Below are 19,677 nucleotides of genomic sequence, written 5' to 3' on the forward strand. Positions count from 1 at the left end.
GTTATAGTAAGTAAAAGTTTTGTTTCTTTAAATTGACGATGTTCTAATTAATTCCGTATTCCTCTTCCTTCTGATGGTATTTACAAAATATAAATACTTACATCTATAAGGAAATCAACATGGAAATCTTTAATACCAAATATTATTAATTGACAAAAATGATTAGAAAAATTTGATATTATTATTATTACCGAATAACACATAAATATAATTGGTAAAATGTACAATTGATACGTAAAATTGCTGCTAGTCCATCCAATAATAACTACAAAATCACTAAGCATATACTAAATAGTGGTAATATATGAATAAAAAGCAAAAGGTAGTTTCAGAAATAAAATCTATACAAAATATAAGTAAAAAACTATCGAATATAAATCCACAAATTACCATTACACTGGGAAGAGGTCATTGGTAACAATGGAAATTATATTGTTCAATAAGTGTCAGTAGAGTAAGTCAGAAAGATATGTATCGCTTGTTTTGAAAGAACTAATACACCATAAATATTGTTAATTCTCAATAAAACAAAATATATTTATAAAAGTAAATTACATATACGAAGAATAGTCAAGTATGCATCTGCTCAAGATTTAATTTAAAAACAACAAACATTTAAAAACATTTAATTTAAAATTTGAAAACAATTGAAAATATAGATGCTCAACAGTCTAAATGAAATCGGACCATCTCATTCGGAATTAATTTATATGTATTATTTTCTTTTATGATAAAAGTTCAAAGTTTCCGGCATTAAGAATAATTTTCCACCATTTTTCTAGCATTGCAGCTGGCATCATCAGGTGTCTGAGAACTCATCGATGCCACTTCCTTCTAATTCAAAAACAGACAGACCCATTTAGACCTAATGGCTTCTTCATGCAAAAATATGATTCAAATTCAAAAACAGAACCTTAGCCAAGTGTATTTTATTCTGCATCTTTAACAGATTGACCGCCACAAGAATTTTAATCGTTTTGTATAATATTACTTGTTCTTTCGTGACGAAAGCAAATGATATTGAAATTGCTTATTAACACTAAAACTACCAGATGGGTCATAATGACCCATTCCAGATTTCTTCTTCTGCAATTATTCAAAAGGTAACAGATCTTTCTCTAAGAAATTATTAAAGAAATTGATTTAGCAATACGCAAACTGAATTATAAATCAATTAAAGTCTCAATAGATACACTCGTGGAGTTTCTATAGAGGAATTTCAAAAAGTCGATTCAACTGCTCGATAGTTTTAGTGTTAACCAGTGAACTGTGGAATTTAGTTTCAAAAGTCTCTCATGGTGCGCGCAATAAAATCAAATAGTAAAGCATACACTCGTCAAACACAAGGCAAATGCATCTGTGATATATTCTAACAAAAAACTACAGCGAAATGAAAAAGAATTACATGTTTATCTGAAAAAATAAAGAATTGATCGTTGAAAAAATTAGTACCATTTTGCGTTTCAAGGTGACGTGTATACTCGTCGAACGCAGTTAATTGGTCAATAGTTTGGTATCATAGTTCCTGAGTTACACTATTTTTTAATTACTTGGGTTATTGAATATTTTGATTCGACATCAGTTTCCTTCATGTAATGTGGAAGTCAAAGTGTTAATTTCTTGTCATGATTCTACCACAATTGTAGACTCATCCTATACGTACATTACCGATAACGAGAATAGTATTCCTGTTATTGAATCTTGTTTCGCAGATAACCGGGGAAACGGACATCGATACTATCTCAAGTTACCACAAATATTTCTGTCAGAATATTAAATTGTATTCTCAGGTGCTTCCGTTCGTAATGTTAGGAAACCTTTCCCATTGACGTGAATTTACGTTAATTGAGTTTTGAACACGTGAAAATGTAGCTTCCGAAATGTTCCTCTGTACACGCGACACCGCGGGAAACTATTGTTACACCTACAATGGCGGTCGTTTAGGATAACGCGATCCGCGTGAAGATTAGTGGCAATCGTCAATCGGATCATGGAGAATAAAATTTGTATTATTAGTATTGTATTGTATTAAAGTTTTATTATATATTTTAAGGTGCGTCAACCCCATTGGATTATTGACAACTACTTTACATTATGCAGATGATTATCTGTATATAGGATTGTATTGTGTATTCCGTAGTTGTGGATTACTGATTAAATTAAGTGTACTATTCTGATTTCTTTTAGTTTTAAAATATTTGAGCATACTTCTTTAGAGTCTTCTTTTATTTCATATTTTCTTCTTCCCTTTTGGTATTTGTTCATGCCAACTCGAGCGAAAATAAGAATAGTTCTTTTTCAAAAACCTTTCTTTGGTGGTTTCAATTTATTGAATCGTTCTTGCACTTTTTGTGTTTTATGAATATAATCTTGAAATATCGTAGATAAACTTTGAGAAATTGATAGTGCAAACTTTAACTGAGGTTTATGTAACAGTTTAAGGGCCGTACCTTTCTGCTGATGACTTTAAATTGTTGTCAGCATTATTTAGGTAGTCGATCGTAATATAATTAATAATTACAGTATATTCATTGATACAATATTAAAAGGCGTAGATAATAACTTTTCTACAAAAGAGAGTGGGTTTAGTAAGATATGAACACCAAATATGTGATCTAAAATCACTTTCATTCGCCATTTGAAAGTAATGATACGAAATCAAACTTATGTGACACCAGATGATAATAGCTGGCTGAGGAAATTACTTATACGGGATTGAAGTGATCGAATCGTTAAAATACTTTTTGAAGTAACACACATAGTATCTCGTGAGCCAATAATTTAATTTCTTTCAAATTTAACGAGTATCTTCGGAGCATCTTCTTTAATCGTCTGAACAAGTACTAAATTTAAGTTGGTATTTGCAAAATTCGCATCTTAAAAGTTAAAATATAAATCAACTTATTCTTAAAAATAGAAATTCCCGTTTTGAGATATTGTCATTTCATCATTTTACACAGTTCTAGTTCAGTACATACTCATGCAGATTACAAATAGTTTAAAATTTTTTACTTTATGGAACTATAACATCCGACATGCAGAGGAGTATTATTTCAGGCACCCTGGTACAAGTGATATAATTTTAGACAAAATTACTACTTTGGACTAACCAAAAGTCCAATGTATTCTTTAAAGAAGAATACATATGGCCATAAAGACTGATCTGAATATGTCTGTTAATTTCATTTAAAAAGATCTCAAGTACATACTGGATCACCTATCGACAAGAAATTATAATAGAGGGACTTTTTAACGGGTTGAAATGAAAAAGTAATTATATAATTACTTAATTGAAAACTTCAAGTTTTTCATTTCTTTTTACGTAGTAATTGTCAGATTGCAAATCATAATGCATTTTATTTCTATAATAGTCTCTAAAAAGTGATAAAACTTGCGATATTTAATACACTCCATGAAATCCTTTGTACTTTATTCTGAATGTATAAAATTTACTAACTCAGAAAATCACGTTTCATTTTATTCAAATATTTTTACATGTATATATAAAGATTTCAATCAGTACAAATTATCGCAATCTAGTCGCGATTTGTACTTGGCAGCTCATCTATTACAATCCAGAATTTATTATCAGGTTTGATTCTTATGTCCATTGCGCGAATTTGTCGTCTGTATACTGTGAAGCTGATGTTGAGACAGGCTCGTACGAAGATTCTCATGATCAGGAAAACAGAACAAACTAGAAAGTTACTGAGTACGTGATCTCAGGACCGTGATCCAACGGTTTGTTAGGTGATTTTTAAATCAAAGTTTAAATTCTATATTGCACATCTGGAATGAGTTTCGTCAAATTCTAACTTGAATTACTCCGTTTACATATGAATATCTTAATTTCTCTACTTACTAAACGTTAACAGAAAAAAATGTAATAACTGCAGGCTTTCACGAAATTGTTGTCAAATGTAGAAAAAAATTCGATGGGTATAAATTTATTAATTTACGTCCAAGAAAATGACAGAATGAAAGATGGAAATTCATTAAAGAAAAATCTGTTTCTTCAAACAAATTGATGTTTGCATTAAAAACTGAATTTCAAAAAATAGAAATGAAGAATGTGTATTTAATGTTTCCACTGCAATTAAAAAAAAAAGAACTGTTAAGTAACAATTGAACGTTCTAAATTAATACTAAAAATTTCTATTTTAATGAAGACAAGTTTAATAATGGGTTTAATAAATCAGAAGATACAATTATATAGTTCATTTCAAGAATCTGTGCAAACGCTTGAATGAAACATTTTAATAATTAGTCTGTATTAAGAGGTTAATAATGTTGGATAAAAAGCACTTAAAATATTTAAAGCCTAATTTAAAGCTTGAATGAAATTGTTCGCTTAAATTTAACTACTATACTATAATTTAGCTTAACTATATCTTTCGTATAGAAAGTTCTAATTTATACTCTTGTATGTTATGCATATATATAGGAAAACATTTGAAACAATTCGTGACTATTCAAATAGATACATACCTGCGTGCGCTTCGCGCGGGAATCTTCCTCGGGATACAAATTGCTGTACCTTAAAAGTCTATCTTCTTACAATCGTTATACAGAGCGGATATTTGTCTGATTCCGTGCATCGAAATTCTTCATATTTTATACGCTTTTATAGAAATCACTTTCTACACAGTTTGAACCACTATTGCTAAAACCACGGCGTTGCGGTGACACAACGACGGTCACTGGAAGCCGGATTATACTAGGCTAACAGATACTGCGAGGAGCTATTTCTTCTTAGTCGTCAAAATGAATGCTTCTGCCATCTATAGGTCATGATTTAAATACGATTAACATTGTTGTTGTTAAAGCAGTGAATACCGCCATCTATCGATAACAATTCAATTATTTATTTATATCTCTTTATATAAGAAAATAGCACGAGCAGCAATAATATATAATTAAAAATTATAAATATCTTCTTCTGCTCATACAATGTCTATACATTTTATATTATCAGAATTTTCCTTCAAATCCAACATTATTATGAAATACATAAGTATTTATATAGTCTATAGTATATATTTATTAATTTATTCGATTAATGAATTATCATTATTACTTAATGTTGTAGATCACTGTGATCAAAAATTTATTTAAGCATTGTACTAAAGACTGAAATATAAATTACAATTATAATTTATATGCATTTGTAGTATAATGTATGTATGTAGTATAATATTAGTAACTGTGCATTGCCTCATAATATGTAACATTATGCAACACTAAACAGGCACAATAATTTAGTGAATTTAATACCAAGTATTAATGCCTTGCACTAATATAATAAAATATGTTTTTAATATCCTACGCAATTGTATGTAGAAATCTAAAACCACTTTATGGAACTAATATTATACTCTGGGTTTTCACTTCTGAATATTTGTTCTTATACTTTTAGCTTGTCAAAGTAGAAAATAATTAAAAATTGAATATTGTTTATTAAATAATTCATTGGAGTTTGAAAAATTGTAGAAGTTCTTTTCAGTGAACTTTTTAAAGTTACGATAAGTTATGGAAAAGTTAACTATTTATCGAAATGTGTATAATAGTACAGTGTATTTTTCATATTGAAAAGTAATTCTTCCAAAGTCAATGTAAATTATATTTATATTTACTAAATAAATATTTTATTATAAAATAATGAGCAAGTTCATTACTTTAACTATGCAATATATTGACTATTTCTGTTAAAAAACAAAATTCTTTAACATGACCTTCAATAGCCGTGATCGTCTAGTGGTTAGGACCCTACGTTGTGGCCGTAGTAACCCAGGTTCGAATCCTGGTCACGGCAATGTGAAAACATTGTCACGGAGAAGGTTTAATTTTTAAAAACTTTTTATCATTTTTTAATCATAAATTATTACATAGTCATTAAAACACACAAATTATGTATAATTAATTACTTTTAAGTTTTCGTAATATATTATTAATATAAACATTAATACTGTTTTTAACAAATGTAATCCATATGAAATAAAATCATTTTTTAAAATTTGATATAAGTTAGCAAGAATTAATTTTTCACAATATTTAGGAAAACACCTACTTAAAAAGAAACTTTGTTTCATCAGTTGTTTAAAACTTGGTGTAACCGATTACGGCTGTAAGAATCGAAGTAAGCATCTTACGTTATGAAAAATAAACAAATTCTTCTTCTGTCAGCAAATTCTTTACTGCACGATGAATAAATTGCAGGTGGAATTAGGCGCAACTCCAGTGTAAAGTATAAGCTGACGGAAGCGTATCATTATTGCTGTTACTTTATTTTTTAAAGATCAATTATTTCATGCAACTATGAAAGGAATTCAATATTTATACATAATTGTTGTATTATATTTTATTGGACAATACACACGTGGTGTTTCTTGCGCAAAATCTACTAACATCAAACAATCTGCTCTATTAAAGGATGAGACTTTTAATACACATAATGATCGGGAAGGTAAAAGATATTTATCATTAATTTTAGATATAACAAAAAAAGGTTTAATTTCCTTATGAGTGTTACTGACTATATTATTTGTCTAAAAATTTTAAGTACTTCGTTCACAAAGAGAATTAAAAGAATTAAATTTTACAACCAATATTAATAATTTATCAGAAGAAGGTCGTGCTGCAAGAAGTGTTTTAGGATCTAGACGACATTTAAAAGAGGGTAAGAAGAACAAAAATTAATAAAATATAAGAATGTCAGATGTTATATTCTTTTATACTCTTTTAATTATCTTCAGGAGATGCACATCAAGTTGCAAATTATTTCCTTACTGGAGGACCATTAAAAGGCCATTCTCACTTTGTAGGATCATCTAACTGCAATTCAAACAATGATGAAAGTAACATAGTTGGATTAAGTAACCCAAAGAATGCAAATGATGCCAACTTGGCTGGGAAGGAAAATGATAATAATACTAATTTTTCTGATTCCCTTGTTGGTGTCCCACACATTCCTGCATTACAACCTTATATCCCACCATTAAATTTTAACAATGGTGGACTACATTCTGTATATCATCCAGGATTAGCTACTGCTATTCCACATGTTCCTCTTAGGGGAAATATATTACGGTCAATTTTACATCCTCGCTTCCATCCCCATATTAATAGGTTACACACACTTCCTAGTACTCTCTTTAGAGTTGCTAGTCTGCCGGTACATAGTTTGGCCAATGCACAATCACAACTGCAACATGCACTGTTCCCAACTGTACCTTTACATCAACCCTTATATCAACCTTTACATCAACCACTTCTTGGAAGTCCTAAATCAGTAAGTAACAGTTCAATACAGCGTACTTATATACTTAATGTTCAACCAATAATTTATTTTTTCATTTTCTTTTATTTTAGTTAGGTAAAAGTGAAACCAATCTTGTGAGTGATTTAACAAATTTAAATGGACACTATGAACCTGCTTTAGGTGCATCTCCTGTAAGCTACAGTAGCAAAGTATTTATACAGTCCTTATATAATATTAAACATTTGCAAATATTTCATTAAAGTTATAATTTACAGACCCCTGCAACACAAGTGGTTCACCCTAACTACTTTCCAGATTTACAACCTACTGGATATATTGTAAAATTTGTACCACATAACAGAGAATTATCATCACCAGTTGTTGGTTCGTCACAACAATCTTCTAACTGTATAAATAATAACTTAAATGCAGAAGAAAATGTAGGTTCTGTGAAAAATAAAGATGAGGACATAGATATACCTCAGCAAGATCCAGTATTGGACAAAACTGCAGATAGTAAATAAAATAATAACATTATTAATACTAACAAGATGACAATAAATAAAATACAAAGGTTCAGGGTAAATCTTAAAGATATATTCGTCAGTTTAAGATAAATAGAGGTATTTCATGATCACTTTACAAAGGAAAACTTATTTTTACATAATATATTATTGAATATTATTTAACATATAATAAAATACCATTAAGCATTCAAAAACTGTATTAAGTAATAACTTGTACAAGTAAATAATATGCAATTTAAATTTGTTTCATAGTAACTTTATGTAAAGTCTAATACATATAATTTATTTTCAGACATGAAAATAATTCTTACTTCAATAATAAAGTGCATATAAGTGAAATGTATTTATTATCTTTATTACACTGTTGTTTCCTCATTACCTTCTTCCTTTTCCCTTTCCTTTTTTAGATGATGAACTAGATGACTGTGAAGATTGTTCACCCATTGATTGTTTACCTTGGCGAGTTTTTAATTTGGGTATAGTAGTGCCTAGGTAAAGTAAAAGGGAGTCTCTAGTGGGGAAGTCAGATTTCACAGGTGTACCATCATCATTTTTCAATTGTACACGAATACGTCCTCGAAATAATAATTCTTTGCTACGTTCTCTTGGATGTGATTTATTTTCTACACCAACATTAAAACCAGCTGCCACTAAAACTTCACGGATCTCCTGATGTGTAGGGTTTTCCACACATTTATCCTTTGCAAGCTTTCTACCACCTGCTAACGTTCTTTTGCTGTTTATATAAACCGGATAAATGCAAACCCATCTGTAACAAAAACCAAATCTGTCACCTTCACGTCAAAGAGGTTATGTAGCAGCTGCTAGCGGCGTAACGTGTTTATTGAGTTAACTTTATTGCGAAAACATTATTTCTCGATTGCCATTATGAAAACAGTTACAAAAATTTTAAAATAAACAATTACATATTTAAATGGACATACCTTTCACAATCACTGTGTTTCTTCGACGGATTCCATGCGAGCGCCATGTTTGATATTTGCGATACTGCACGAACCAAGAGATAATTCAATTTTCATTTACGATACTATGTTACAAAGAGATAATTATAATGTATAATTATGAATATGAAACCTAAACCGAAATTAATATTATCATAGAATGAATGATTGTATACTGTTATTAAGAAAAGATTTAAAAAGTATTTTATCAAAATGAAAAAAAATATTTCTTGGGCTCGTCCGGGATTTGAACCCGGGACCTCTCGCACCCGAAGCGAGAATCATACCCCTAGACCAACGAGCCATGTAATAATCATTTTCCAATAATAATATTAAAATAAAATATTAAAAAATAATTAACATTCTCTACGACGAATCAATTAATAATTTAAAAAATGTTAAATACCTTAAGAAGTTATTCTAAACATTAATAGATTCATATTCATAGGTCATTAGATTTTATCGTATTATAAGTTTAAAGATTACACTTCTGTATAAGGTTTAAAGTATCTATATGATATTTAATATCATTTTTGTATTACGTGCAATACTTTTATTTATTATATTGTTAATACCTTCCCAAAATTTACATTAAGAGGTAGATTATAACAATAATCAGAAGTACAGAATTCCGTACATTACTTTATCAAGTATCGACATGATTAGCTGAACTGTCGATAAGAGGCATCAGAGCCTGAAGCACCGACAAAAGGTAGGTGCCTGAACTCGTGAGTGATCTGTAACATCGGTTACGTAACATCTGCAAGTACATATATCTTCCAACTTCAAATTATTTGACTACCAGTTTGTACATTGTGTCAGAGATGGTACCACCAGTCTCTAAAGGGTAAAAATATTTATGTACAAATAAATTTGAGTACTTTCTCTTTTGTTACTTAAACACTTAACTATTATTTTGTAGTTTCTTTTAATAAATCTTTTTTGTGACATTTAAATATATTTATTAGTTATCAACTTCATATGATTGAAAATTAAATATATTTCTTTCGTATATTATCTGTTATTCTTAATAACTTAAACCAAGAAAATCGAGAAGAGAAAATGTTAATATGTTAAATTAATCAAATGTTAATAGAGAAGAAATTGATAATGAAGAATTATAGATAATGCGTAAATGAGCAATCTATTATTTTCAATAATGATTTGATGTGAATATCTGTGTATTCTAGTATATTTATTTAAAAACTGTTAGTAATATTCAAAATGCTAATGGGCATGTTTTGTTTAGAAAGAATGATGTCCGTTTTATATAGATTGTTAATTTATTACTATATCAATAGAAAGTGATGTGTCAATTACAATAAAATTAATTTGGTAATAACTTTGCTCTATCGAACACACTCTAAAGCTTTTTAAATGTAGTATGCAATTGAATTAAATATTTTAAATTTGAGTTATTCGTAATAAACAAATAAATCTAGAAGGTTATAAACATAAAATAAAAGGAGTGAATAACATACAAGTTAATTGTATTAATTTAAATTAAGTCATAAATATATCTATTTCATAAATGAAGTTGCAACACGTATAGATTTTATAGAATAAAAGAATTTTTTCATAAAAGGAAAAGTATCTTTTTTTACATAAAATATCAGAAAAATTGTGTATGATGTAACCTATGTTCCTTCAATTTAAAATTTCCTATTTGGCAAGGAAAGAGATTAACGGTAAATCGTTGGATGAAGGATTTATTCACGACCCATTAATCAGACTTCAGTGGCATCGTTGTGATCAATTGCAATTCTGGCTATATTGCTCTGAATTTTTCTTTTTACCGAGCACAGAATTAAAATTCGTCCTTTACAGGTAATAATTCACTACTTTCTAGTAAATGAAATGACACTTAAAAGTAAAATTAATCTAATATAAAACTGTAGTGACATTAAACGATATTTCCTTGACAGATTGCGCGCCGGCCTCGCGATAATGCGGGATTTTTAGTCTATCGTTTAATTGCTAATCCTATGGTAATGTAACATTTTAGATATGTATGACACAAATCCAAAGTAAAATTTACAAAATCGAATTCCTTATTCTTTTCCGTAAGTTAGAAATTTCGGTTTAATCGATGTTTAAAAATGTATCAATATAATCACTGACGCTGGCGTTTTTAGTAGCTGAAATTTAGCCGTCGTACAATGTGTTAAGAAAATGTAAGATATTCAAATTCACTTAAAAGTATTGTATTTTACGACGAATTAATCATTTTAATGTAATAGTACTTTTTTTATTTTTATATTTTGCAATTTATTTGGATTAATCACGCTGCCTGAAATATTAATAAGATCGTAATTATTTTGGTTGTTTTAATTCTTCGAGGCTTTTCTTCTTTAACGCCAGTGTTTCGACAGCCTTGCGATATCCAGGAGCAGATTTTCTTATTTTTTCCATCCATCTAACAACATTTGGATAGTCCTCCATTTCGAAACCAAAAACCTGCAAATTGTTTTATGTTTCTTTTAGATCAAATGTAAATGATTTAATTAAATACATTCATACAGTGAAATTTCTTAAATCAAATATAGGTACACTAAATGTGTAAAAACGCAATTTCTTTTATTACCCTCTAGTCTATATAGATTAATTTAAAAGTTATTAATTACTGTCTACAATTTTGAGACTTTGTTAATGTACTATGAGGTTAATAAAAAGTAATTTCCAGGAAAGTTATAAGTAACTTTCAATAGGTAAGTAACAAAAGTTCGATGACTTACAATTCAATCTTGATAAATCTAACAAAAATTATTAAGTACAGTTGCAGTTCAAGGTCTCTAATGGATAAAAGTTAATTGTTAAATTTAATATAGACAAATAAATGTTGCTTCTCATCCAGTCTAATAAATAATAAAATATATCTTCTGATTTTATAATGTTCATTCAATCATTGGTACCTATGATGTTTATTTTAATGTAAATAGTAAACTGTATATGAAAATAATAAATTATATTTTAATTCTAACAATTTTTATGAAACCACTGTTTTATTAATGCGCTTTATAACTTCAAATGTACAGGTTGCTCTAACCTCTGCAGTGCACACCGAACAAGTTATTGCTAGATCGGCAATGGTCATGTAACGTCCTGCGACGTAATCTTGTCCTTCAAGGAAATGATTTAGAATTTCAAATGCAGCTTGTAATTCTGTGTACCGTACTGGATCATATTCTTCTGCCAAGCCAAATGCAACTGGGCCCTGTAACAGATTCCTTAAAATAAAATTTCACGAATAAATTTCCTTTTCACAATACATATGAAGTAGCAAATGAAACTCGACATTTCGATTCTGATATATTTTAATATACAATAAAATATGTATGGAAGGAACGAAAATAAAGGTGTTTATTTATCCGAAAGTAAGTCACGAATGTATAACGGATATTTCTTGCACGAGATTTATTTTGGTCGAACGACCTGAATAATTTAAATTCTTCATCTGTTTATTCATAGAATACATTTATACCATTAAAATTAATTTTTAAAAAGTGCGTCGATCTATATTTTCAATGAATTATTGTGTATGGAATAAACGAGGTCGTGAATTCCAAAATAGCAGAAGTCCAATTTTTAACGTTATTCGTGTGAGTTATTGATGGAACTGTTTTCAGCTTACTCAGACTTATTTAATGATACTAAAAATATTGAAAAATTGATTTGCTCGAAATGTTGATTGATTAACTCGTGCTGTTTTGGAATCCATGGCTCCGAATACTGTTTGAAAAAATACCACTTTGCTGGTGTTAGCGGTATCCGAACGCATACATTTATCCGAAACAGAAAAATAAAATAGATTCTTAATTTATATTAATGTCGTTATAGTGTTTTAGATATTCAAAATTAAAAATTGAAAACTGAATTCAAAAGTGGATATTAAAAAATCGCGCATTTTAGCTCGTAACATTGAAATTTTGCCATTTTCCGATAATTCTGTCTCTTCTGACATAACCATAATTACGACGCTAACGATGGTTACTGTTATGCATGTAAAAAGACGTAACAATTTCAGACTGACCTATAGGGTAGTGTCTTTATTGTAATAACGTCACTCGGAAAACGAGTTTTGAGATAAACGCAGGTTCTTAAAATGGCCGAGTACTTAGTCTTCCCCCTAAAATGCTGTATCGGGCAAACTACTGTGTTGTAACATAAATAAGTTCGGTTATATTCAACATTTCTTTTTATTACTAGTATCTATCACGAAACAGTGAAGTAACATTACTGGCTACAAGTGGTTTCTTATTAACCTTCGAAGGGTTGTTATTTTTTTTGTATAAAAAAGAATGTTTCTTTTATGAATAATTCGTGTCTGCACACAATATATAAAAAGAAAATTGAGAATTTGTTGATCTTCTAAAAATTAATTAGAATTATTAAAATATAAGTTATTCTTACATTCGATTTTATTTTACAACATAATGTTTCTATTAGTTGAAATTAAATAACTGTATTTTCTTGGAGGTAAATACTTTCAACAAATGAAAAGAAAGTAGGTTGTTTTATCAGAATGGCACTTGAAATGATTCTGGGATATGTTTCTGAATATGGCCATTTCTGTTATGTCTAATTATAAATTATTTCTACTTTGAAATGTTGATGACTGTAAAATGTATTTATTATTCTTCAATGAAGATTATATATGCTAGGTATGTTATGTTTGCAAAAAACGGAAATAACTTATTATTATACGTTGAACTGTTTCTTCTGCATTCTCTCAATCTATAATATTATTGAATAATTTTTAAATATTTATTGATATTAAATACTTATGAATATTAAATATATCTGAAATTAAGTCGGATACGCATAGAAAATTGCACAGAAACGTATAGAAAATAAAATAATTTAAAAAATGGTAACAAATGTTCAAACGAGAAAAATACTTGCATAATAGTTCAGTATTTTTTGGTATAGAGTGCCTATGTCGAAATGCAATCGATGATTGACCAAAGCCCGAGCATTCGGTGTTTGTGGATTCAACCTGGGGGATTTGCCATACTCATCCACCAAATACGACATAATGGCCCGGCTGCAACGTAATTGTATAAAAAAACAAACTCGTAAACGTGAACAATTTCTCATTGCGCTTGACATTATTTTCACCAAACGATTAAATAGCGTGCGACGTGAAACCATTAATTACGTACCTCTCGGTAAGTTTTAAGTCGCCATCCACAAGAAAGGGAACTGTTTTCTGCGGATTCAACTGTAACAGAATATTTCATATTTCAGCTTCCCATTGTGACAAACTTCGTTTAGAATCTTATGAACTGCAGCGGCGAGGAAATGCAAAACGATAAACAGGCCAGACACAGTTAAATTTATAAAACATTTATGGTTCGTCAGTTGGTTAATTGTATTCGCTTGTAATTTAAAATACAGAATAATGCGCGTTAAAATTTTCAAGAGAATATATATTCTATTAACTCTGGTTAGCAAGATCATAAAACAGTGGAATTTTTCTTTTTTGAGAAAAGTTTTCAGAAGATACGTTCCATAAATTTCTTTTCCTCGAAAAAATTTTGATTTCCTTTATGAAAATTCGTTATGCCAATTAACACTGAAACTACTTCACCCGTCAAACTGGCCGCTTTCACTGTTCTTATTTCGCAATTATTGATATCTTAAAAGTATTAAATATCCAAATTAATTTAAAAAATAAATAGTTTCACTTTAAGACTATAGTGAATATGTAAAGAAATCCAAAATAATCTATTGCCACAATTTTTTTAAGGATTACATATTAATCGTATTAAACACTTGGTATAGTTCTAGTGTTAAAATAGCCAGAGGATATTCGATAATTGACTAAAAAAGGGTTTTTGTATTAACTTTTAACTTTGCTTCAACTGAGAGAATAAAGGAAATTGAATTACTTGTTTTTGGTAGAATTTTAATATTTAAATTGAAAATAAAGTTGCAGTTTAATTAACGGGTTCATAAAGCAGACTTTTAATAAAAGAGTTTAACGATCATTGATGTTTAGATCCCAGAATAGTTTGCAAGTTCCGTTTTTGCAGACTGATTCGCTGAAGCAGGGATTAATTGGAAACAGGAATGAGTTATTCATATGAAGAAATTGAAAACGATGTAAAAACGTCACTTAAGCATTTACATTTACTCGTTTTCCCGGCCTTTTCACGTCTACAAACGCTACAAGTGCATAAACATCCGCCGTCAATTCATGTTTAACTTGCAATTCAGCCGTGTGCTCCTTTCATGAAGAAATCTCTGTAGAAACGAAACCTACAAAAAATCCTATTTGTACCAACCTGTTCATATTCTGGCTTCAGATGCTCGCCGGCCATCAAATCGATTTCCTTCAGGTTTAAAGGGAAACCAATCGCTTCCGCAGTTAAAAGAACTGCTTGGCAAGGTGGGCTCAGTGGTGTGTAATATAAATCCACCGTCATTATCGGAATGACAAACTATATCGACGAAATGACTTCTGCAAAATAATCGTGATATCTATCATTGAAAATAATTATGTATATATTATGAAAAGACAATAGATTTTATTGTATATAATTTTATTTAGAGTGATTTTAAATGATTTTTCTCGAGTATTCTTTTCTTTGCTAGAGTTAATTAGAAATGTTAGTAAGTAAGGTGAAGGAATGTTCAATCATTTTTTAGAGACTGTGCATATTACGCACCTATTAGTAGGTGCAACTGATGCATATTAAAACAAAACAAAGTAAAAGTGAAAAAATAAGCATTTTAATCTCTTTCATGTTATGTTTACAAAAATTATTTTCAAAATTGAATGTCCAGTTTTAACAAAATTTATTTTGTTCTCACGAATTACCAAAAACGTAAAATCTCTTTAACATATGTTCTTTACTCATTGAAAGACTAAAAGAGAATATTTTAAAATTTTGGATATTTAGTTACATTACGTAAATGAAAAAATTAATATTTTAAAAACTTTTATATATAAACACCTTTATAAATTCAGTAATCGTAAAATAAAGAAATGGATTTCGCAAGTTGTAACAAGTTCTTAACAAGTGCTAAAGAATTGTTTAACAAAATTTTCGTATATTTGTTGTGTATGTTGTTATACAATTATTTCCATTATTAAAATTAACAAATTTCATTCATAACATTTAAAATAGACTTGGAACTTCTTAGTGGGAGAATGTTTTGTCCTCGAGTACAATTTGACAATATTGCATGTTTTATAGACTAAAACGTAAAAAGAATATTCATTTACATACTTAAAATAAAAATACATGGATGTATCCTCCTTTTAATACTTGTTATTCTTTTCTTTTACGATTATTTTGGTTGTTTTGTAACTTCTATGAAAAATTCCACAGACTATACCACGCGACAGCGAATGCACGTGGAATCTACAAACATCGGTTTTATTGAAAATTGTTTCACTCGAGAACGATGTGCATAGTTCAAAGGGCACGTCGTAAAATATTCCATTTACTTCGACCATACTTTTTATTCTCTATACTTTTGATTGAAACTCGTAAATCCATCATCTATAAGTAAATTTACACTGTACATATCTTGTATGAATATGTTATGTATGTATATGGACATATATATCATTTACATAGTCCAAGGGGAATAGATTGTCAAAACTGTTAATATATTTGTTACTGTGTAATAATATAATTTAGTCATAAATATTAAAATATTTAGATGAAGTGAAACGATTTGTCACAACAAATATTATTTTTACATTTATAATATTAAAAAATATTTATATATTTATATAAAAAAGGTTATATAAAATATTCAGGTGGATGTAAAATTATTACAATCCGTATCTCCTATTGCTATCTTTATTGTGTTATGAAATAAGCTACTCATTACAATTATTTATTTCTATTGAATTTGAGGAACTTTATTATCATTTTCAATAAAACACGCTAATAGTTCATGAAATATTTCTTCATGAAATGAAATAACTGTGTATTAAAATAATTAAAAGTTTAAAGTAAATACTATGACAAAACAAATAAAAGTGAAAAATTCAGTAGTTTAATATAAATATTCGTAATATTTGTGATTCTACTATGCATTGGAGAACAAGGTGTCAAATATTGATTGTAAAAACTACGACAGCGTGACCATTCCTACGTCGAGCGTTTAACAGACAATCAATACGCGAGAATAAAACACTCCACTGTATACTGTGAAAGAATCTGCACAGTGTGCTGTGTTGTGATGGAACATAATAATGGTTTTAGAAAAAGAGTGACGTTTAATTCAATATTTTTTCTTCTTTTAAGAATATCAATACGTCAGTAGACTTCCACTGCATTTTACAAACTTCAATGCCATGTGATCAAATGATTGGTAATAAAACTGTTACCTTACAATTATAAAGTTGTAATAAATGGTAATTACTGTGGCGATTAGTGTGGAATAAGAGGTATGTGAAACATACACACTGCTCCGTTTATACAGGTGAACTAAAGGCAGCAGACCTTCAACGTTTGTGCTGATATGTTCAATAAACATGGTCTATATAGAAGACACTACTGTATATAGTAATGGAGATAGCACGGTGGGTGGATCAGCCCAATAGCTACACTGAACGCCATTTTTGTTCAATTTATAGCATAGAGAAATATTTTCTATTAATTGCAAAATATTTGTGCAATGCTGGAAATAGTATTATATTGTTAGATTTGAATAATTTCAACTTATTTTAAGCAAAACATGTTGTTTCTTAATATATATAATACTTAAAATATAATTTTTGTTTAGGTAATTAAAAAAAGGAAAAAAAGGACTTTATTATAAGAATAATGAGATCTATGCAAATTTGAGTGAATACAGTTTTGTAATCAAAATTCCATATAATGTTCAAATGTTCTTTAATTTGAAATCGGTTTTTCTTAATAATATCGTTTGAAATTGTTATAAAATTTGAAATTTTCCTACATGTTTTTTATTAATAATATTTACATAAATTAAATTACCGTATTTTTAAATATAAAAATAATAGTATAAAATACATCAAATTTTATATTGACAATCTTACATTACAAATACAAAGAACTATTATATCAATCTTCAATCATATTTTAGTAATTGAAATTTAACTGTAAAATTAAATGTCTGTCGAATTCAGATTTGAAGTTGTTAAATCTTAAATTTCCAATGGCTTTCGCAGAAGATAATTGTGGAATAAAATTGTCGATATATCAAATAGAGAACTTACCAATACTCGAATAGCAATTAACTGCTGATTGTAATACTGTCTTTAATATAATGGCGGAAATTTCGATTCAAGAGAAAGTGTTTTTCGTGATTCCGTAAAAAAAGAAACCCCGATTAAAAGGTGCTGTTCACTGAATATTACATGGCAATTAAAACGCTTCTAAAACAGAGCTCCGAAGTAATTAGCAAGTGAGCATCGAATCAGAAAGACTACTAGCGAAGTAAATTGGCCGCATCCCGAAGAACACAAGGCTACCATAATTACTGGGTTAATTAATTCGTATTCAATAGCAATCATACTATTCGTTGAATCGTATGATAATTCGACTTTGTACAGAACAATTCTCCTCATACAGGAATATAGAAACTTTTATTTGATAATTATATTTCGTTTAAAAATACATTTTCATACACTCGTAATACTACGTTTACCCCGTTTTTTAAAAGTCTTTAAAGTACCGTAATTTTTTTCTATCGAATTTGAAAGCATTATAAATTAGGAATTTAATTATGAATTTTGAGTTTAATCCTTTATCATTTTAAGGTAATTACACAGTTCGGTTTTGTGATATTCTCTGCACTGTTACTGCATTTTCTTATATTTTTTGCAATTGACAAGTGTTCCACAAAATTTTGTACTTTTACCATTACAGGTTTTAAGTTTATTATATGTCTTATGCATGTAAATAGCACTTGTTATAAATAAATGTGTATATACATATATTTCATGTGAATTTTATAAAAAAAAGACATTTTTATACTTCTATTTGTGTGCATAAAGCATATTATTATCTCTTTAACCGCATTTATACTCAGTTATGGTATGCACAAGTTTTTTAAGCAAACTCGTATTGCAAGCTTGATATTAATATGGATTTCCAAAAAAGTAGTCTACACAGTTCCTCAAAATAAGTGAATATAACAAGTATGAACAGATAAGACAAGAAGAAAAGTATTAAAGTTCGATGACATGTGAAAAAATGGCAGACTATACGACGTATGAAGGTTAATAAATATTACATTAGCAACTCCTGCCATATCCAGCAAAAAGTTGATGGACTTTGCGATATTTTAACGACTCCAAGTTTACGAGGCTCAATGTATTGTAAGAGAGTGTACTGTAATAAAAATTGCATGTCACAGCTTTTTTAGCGTGATAACAAACATTCTTTCGTGATGAACAACAGTGTAGTGATTCTAAAATGGTTTCCAAAATGATTTTCAAAATGTTTAATTGTAATATATGTAACATAAATTACAATAATTAGTATTTTCTTTTAAAAAATCTTCTGGTATAGATTCATCTTTTTAAAGAAATTGCTGAAATTGTTTTTAAATACAATTTTTTTACTCACGTTTTTTCATCAAATTAAATAAATCAAACCCTCAATAAAATTATTAACAATTTCATTATTATTATATCCATAGTTTCTTAAGAAAAAGTTACTTTTCTTTCGTTTCAATTAGTTATATATCAACTAGGACTTTTGTTTGACTTTTATCCGAAACGGACCACTGCGGGGGGTTAAATTTCGACCAAACAAACTCCGCATAAAATCGTGACGAAGTAGTATCATTCACTTTCATCGGGGAAACGCCTAATTTGGGCGAATCTCCAAGGATGGTGCAGCTGAATGAAAGTAGCGTTCAACCTTTGTACGCGCGACCGCGAACGATTCCTCTTTCTTTCTCGCGTGGTTGTCGTCTTTCGCACGTCGTACACGAA

At 29.0% G+C, this 19,677-nt stretch overlaps 3 protein-coding genes and 2 non-coding genes across 15 annotated transcripts; 2 read left to right on the plus strand and 3 right to left on the minus strand.

Moving 5' to 3' along the window:
• The first annotated feature begins 5,740 nt into the window (after window positions 1-5,740).
• On the plus strand, window positions 5,741-5,812 carry TRNAH-GUG (transfer RNA histidin (anticodon GUG)). Its single transcript has one exon. It is a non-coding gene; the product is annotated as a tRNA-His (tRNA).
• Window positions 5,813-6,218: 406 nt separating this feature from the next.
• LOC116425596 (uncharacterized) lies at window positions 6,219-7,939 on the plus strand. 2 transcript variants are annotated; one of them, XM_031973543.2, is made up of 5 exons: window positions 6,219-6,463; window positions 6,560-6,676; window positions 6,753-7,288; window positions 7,369-7,467; window positions 7,534-7,939. In XM_031973543.2, the coding sequence occupies exons 1-5, from the start codon at window positions 6,316-6,318 to the stop codon at window positions 7,780-7,782; spliced, it is 1,149 nt and encodes a 382-aa protein (XP_031829403.1). In that variant the 5' UTR covers window positions 6,219-6,315; the 3' UTR covers window positions 7,783-7,939. The 2 variants fall into 2 exon arrangements, with proteins under 2 accessions (XP_031829403.1, XP_031829404.1); XM_031973544.2 differs by having other exon boundaries at window positions 7,369-7,449.
• A 176-nt stretch (window positions 7,940-8,115) lies between these two features.
• On the minus strand, window positions 8,116-8,899 carry Srp19 (signal recognition particle 19). Its single transcript, XM_031973545.2, has 2 exons — window positions 8,730-8,899; window positions 8,116-8,554 (listed from the first exon to the last, which is right to left on the minus strand). Exons 1-2 carry the CDS (start codon window positions 8,774-8,776, stop codon window positions 8,161-8,163), a joined length of 441 nt encoding a protein of 146 aa, XP_031829405.1. The 5' UTR covers window positions 8,777-8,899; the 3' UTR covers window positions 8,116-8,160.
• Window positions 8,900-8,979: 80 nt separating this feature from the next.
• Window positions 8,980-9,051, minus strand: TRNAP-CGG (transfer RNA proline (anticodon CGG)). Its single transcript has one exon. It is a non-coding gene; the product is annotated as a tRNA-Pro (tRNA).
• Window positions 9,052-10,043: 992 nt separating this feature from the next.
• LOC143175242 (glutathione S-transferase 1-1-like) lies at window positions 10,044-17,238 on the minus strand. 10 transcript variants are annotated; one of them, XM_076373424.1, is made up of 7 exons: window positions 17,098-17,203; window positions 15,983-16,258; window positions 15,035-15,210; window positions 13,910-13,968; window positions 13,650-13,791; window positions 11,794-11,961; window positions 10,045-11,204 (listed from the first exon to the last, which is right to left on the minus strand). In XM_076373424.1, exons 3-7 carry the CDS (start codon window positions 15,173-15,175, stop codon window positions 11,061-11,063), a joined length of 654 nt encoding a protein of 217 aa, XP_076229539.1. In that variant the 5' UTR covers window positions 15,176-15,210; window positions 15,983-16,258; window positions 17,098-17,203; the 3' UTR covers window positions 10,045-11,060. The 10 variants fall into 10 exon arrangements, 9 of the variants coding, with proteins under 9 accessions (XP_076229545.1, XP_076229539.1, XP_076229540.1 ...); XM_076373425.1 differs by having other exon boundaries at window positions 17,133-17,200; XM_076373427.1 differs by having other exon boundaries at window positions 15,983-16,117; window positions 17,133-17,195.
• Between the last annotated feature and the right edge of the window lie 2,439 nt (window positions 17,239-19,677).

This window comes from Nomia melanderi, chromosome 13 (genome assembly GCF_051020985.1).
Source record: "Nomia melanderi isolate GNS246 chromosome 13, iyNomMela1, whole genome shotgun sequence".
Lineage (NCBI taxonomy): Eukaryota > Metazoa > Arthropoda > Insecta > Hymenoptera > Halictidae > Nomia > Nomia melanderi.